Genomic DNA, 4,188 nt, shown 5'->3' on the forward strand with positions numbered 1-4,188 from the left:
AATCAATCCCTATCCTACTTCCTTGCTTTATTTTCGACCATAGGACTTGTCACCATCTGACGTATTAAATATTTTACTTATTTAGTTTAATATAAATAAATCTTTTACCTGGAAGGGGCCTGCCCACAGTAGAAGCTTGTAATTGTTTGTTGAATGAAGGAAGGATGAATGAAAGCATCTCGTGATCACTGTCATCTGGGTTTGCTCTTTAGGCATGATGATGCCAGACGAAGTCCAAAGTCCTGGCTTGCTTGTGGAACTTCCTCCTATGGCCCAGAGAAGGGAGCAAGAAGATTTGCCCTTATACCAACTCCCCAGGACCCGAGTTGTTTCCAGGACCTCGGCATACACAGGAATGTGTTCTTCTAGATATGCCACTGATGCATAGTATGATATCTTTGCTTTTTTTCTTTTACATGATAAAATAATTCTTTTTGCTTCTATTAAAAAAACCAAACAAATAGATATGATTATGGTGGAACATTTGGAAAATACTGAAAATTGTTATGAATAAAATCCACTATATTAGATAATTACTATGAGAATTTCACATATATAAAATTGTACCATATATACAATTTTGTATTCTTGCAGTTGTGTGCAAAATGAATTACATAATTTGCTTAGAAAACGGGAGGTTAATTACGAGTTTATCTTAACAGTTTAAGCAAGAAGTGCTAAAGGACAGGAGAGAATCTATAGGAATTGGTAACTGATAACATGTTGGGAGTGAGAGGGAATAGTTTAGGATGACTTGTATTTTCAGACTGGGAAACTAAATGGATAGTGGGACCATTAATTCTTTGACATAAGATTATAAGAGCATAAAAGGTTGGAAGGGAAAATAACAAGTTAAATTTGAGACATGTGGAGGGTTCAGGTGAACAGAGGACAACAAAATGAAGTGGAGTCAGTTAGATACATGGTTCTGGAGATGAATGATGAAGTCTACCCTTACATGGATAATTGGGAGCAAGAAATGTGAAACTCCTGGACTTGAGTAGTCATCCAGGGGAAGCTCAAGTAATAAAAAGAGCATAGGGCCAAAATTGGAGACCTGCAAAGCAGCAATATTAAAGGTGTGAATGGAAGAATAGTATAGTGAAGTGGAATGAACAAAAGTTAAAAGGACATTGATGAACTAGAGATTGACATAGAAACTAAGGGAAGAGAGCATTTTAACAAAAAGATCATTACAGACTATAGTCGCATGCTGCAGAGAGGTCAAGGTAAATAAAATGAGAAAATGTTCATGGGGCTTGGCCACATGGCCCATGGTGAGCACAGAACACTTTCGTTAGTGTGGAAATCAGAGAGTAATGGGTTAAAAAATTGAACAAAAGGTCAGAAATTGGACGTAGAGCAGACTAGTATTTTGAGAGTCCTGATCACAAAAAGAGGCAGGTAGAATGCATGTTACCTAGACAACTGGAAGGTATTATTAGATTGAGACAAGGGGGATTTATATATGTATACATACACACATATATATGTGGGTGTATGTGTACCTTTCTGTGAAGTATCCAGAAAAGGAATATGTAGATGCCAGAAAGGGTGTAATTAAACATAGTCCTTAGAGAAGGTGGAGGGAGAGGAGGACGTTGCCCACCTAGAGAGATTAACCTTTGACAGTTTGATGGGAGGAAGTTCACCTCCTCCACCGAGACAGATGCCAGGGATGAAAGGAAAGGAAGAGCACAGGCACTGTTTGTAACTATGGGCAGGAATCCAAAGTAATGTTTGCCCAGTAACCTTGACTTTTTTTTTTCCTCTGTCATTTAGGATAAAAAGCTATTTACTAAAAGTGATGGGGTGCCAATAAAAGTGGGCATTAAAAGGAGAGGTGTCAGAGTAGAGATTAACTTTCGAACAAGGGTAAACAGTAATGGCTTAGTGGTGGAAGGAAATTTAGAAAAATATTGACCCCTTTTTCCATCTTCCCGGGGAATGAGAGAATGAGCACCACCCACTTGAGTGTAGTATCCGTGGTAGAGAACCAGAGCTGTTGAGAAAAAAGAGGAGGTTGTGAGAATATTCAGTGAAGAGGTTAGGGTGTGGAGTAGTTTCTTTACAGTTCAAGGAGATTCTACGAAGTGTGATGGGTAGTTTGACTGGGCGGGCCTTAGGGGCGCTATGTCTGAAGGAGAAACCGGAACTTCTTAGGGCTATGAGTACAGGAGAGGAGAAGCGAAAAGAGGAGTTGGAGGTATTGGCAAAGCATAACAGGGATGAGCGTGATAGGATGGGATTAACTGGCCCTAATGTATTTATTAAAACCTTAATTCAAGAATGATTTTGTGTTAGTATATGATATCAACACAAAATGATATCATCTTCTGTTCAGCTACCTGAGGCCTTCGCCTACAGTTTTAGATAGAAACTTCATCTGTGCTTTTGCATAGCTCATGTCTGAGTGGAAAGGAAAGACAGACAGACCTAACTGTTTGGAGAAGACTGGTGGCTTTTCACTTAGCAGAACTGGACCAGTGTTCAAAAGGGGAGGTGCTGACAGGCCCTGTGTCCTAGAGTCCGAACCAGTTCCCGGAGAAACAGACAGTGTTAAACAAGCAATGGATTTGTTTCTTTAGGAGAGATGCCTGGAAGTCGAAATACTAGAAGAGTTAGGAATATATTTTGTGACTTTTTATGTGGTCAAATTACTTTTCAAATGAGACACCTTTGTGTTTTAAATTTCCCTTGTGCTTAATGTTAATAATTGAATCTGGCTGAAGAATTCAGAAAGGGGGCTTCTCTAAAGCTGTAGAACTCTTAACTGTAGAATTGGAAAAGATCACAACAAATTTCCAAGCCCACCCCCTCCTTCCTCCTACAGAGGACATATCAGTTTTGTCTTACTCAATTCTCCCAGCTTCAGAGAGGGAAGATAGTCTTTACTCTTATCCCATTGCTTTTTCTCCTAAAGTGGGTGCTTCAACAAGCTGATTTCTTATGCAGGCATAAGCATTTAAGGGCTCCAATCTAACTTCGTCTTGGGAGATCAGTCTTGCAAAATGAAAGTTGTTATTTTGGCTCACTCTCATAAATTCAGGATATATTTAAATCTCAGCAGGTTCCAGGAGAGTTCCTGTAAATCATATAACCCCATTTAATCTTTTAGAGTATGCCCCATAAAGTTAGGGTCATAGGTGACTATTTATGGCCGCTCAGGAGCCTTCCTGAGTAATGCATAGATTCTTTTGGAATACAGTCCTTGAGATCATCCGAGTGTCACAAAGTGCTAAAAGTTATTTTAGAGTTTCTTCTTTGCATTAGTGTTAGTGTAGACCCAGCAGTGTTAGTTAATATGCACTGTGGTTTTATATCAAGCCAAATTCTATGTTCGGAGGCAGGAATAGTATTAAGAGGTCATGTGCACCTTAAAATTGAAGCTCTCTAGGAAGGGGATTGTAGGCAGGCAGGGTAGGATAACTCTAGAAGGAATCCGAGTGATTTTGTTCCAAGTATTCTTCTTCTTCATAAGGTCACTGGGATCATGTCTTCAGAACTCAACTGGCTTTAGTCTTTTTCTAATTCATCTCTGTCATCATCTGCTGCCTAATAACGTGGGGGCCCATAATGGGAGACATGCATGTTTCTCAGACTAATAGCATATCTGCAGTATAGATATATTGTGGGTGCTATTTCCTCTGTTATTTATAACTACATGACCCTGAGAAGGTTTCCCTCATGTCTGCATTTCCTCACTTATAAAGTAGGTAGTTCTACAGAATAAATGAATGAATATAAAGGGCTTTATAGAAAGCCTCAAACATAGTAAATGTTTAATGGAACGTTGGCAGTGATGCTAGATGACAGTGATAGACTCATGGGCCCTGAGGTGTATCTGAGGGAATATTCATTGTTGCTGAGTTTTTAAAAAACACTCCAAGAGATTGTAGGGTTTTTTGTTCGTTTTTGTAATGAAACAGGATCAACTCACAGTAAGTTAAATAAGGTGTCAGAGACTAAAGCCTTGGTAGGAGGATGAACTTGAGATGAAAAATATATTTAAAATTTAAAAAAAAAAAAGTGTTGTAGGTATAATAGGATATAAATGAAAAGAAATACTTTCACATGTTAGATAATTTGTTAGGAATATCGGAGGTAGAAGAGGAGGCAGGGTGTCATAGTTGGGGAAAGGATTAAATGAGTTAATGTTATATTTTGAGCTCCCAATACAGTGCCTGG

General features: G+C 38.7%; 1 protein-coding gene across 1 annotated transcript in view; it reads left to right on the forward strand.

Annotated features, from left to right (window-relative positions):
* The window catches only part of PATJ (PATJ, crumbs cell polarity complex component), a 320,321-nt gene that overhangs the window by 102,009 nt on the left and 214,124 nt on the right, over positions 1–4,188 (forward strand). Inside the window, exon 22 of the mRNA XM_011369533.2 lies at positions 213–387. Coding sequence (XP_011367835.1) covers positions 213–387 — 175 coding nt within the window. The remainder of the gene's footprint in view (positions 1–212; positions 388–4,188) is intronic.

The sequence above is a fragment of the Pteropus vampyrus genome, unplaced genomic scaffold (assembly GCF_000151845.1).
Source record: "Pteropus vampyrus isolate Shadow unplaced genomic scaffold, Pvam_2.0 Scaffold151, whole genome shotgun sequence".
In the NCBI taxonomy this organism is placed as follows: Eukaryota; Metazoa; Chordata; class Mammalia; order Chiroptera; family Pteropodidae; genus Pteropus; species Pteropus vampyrus.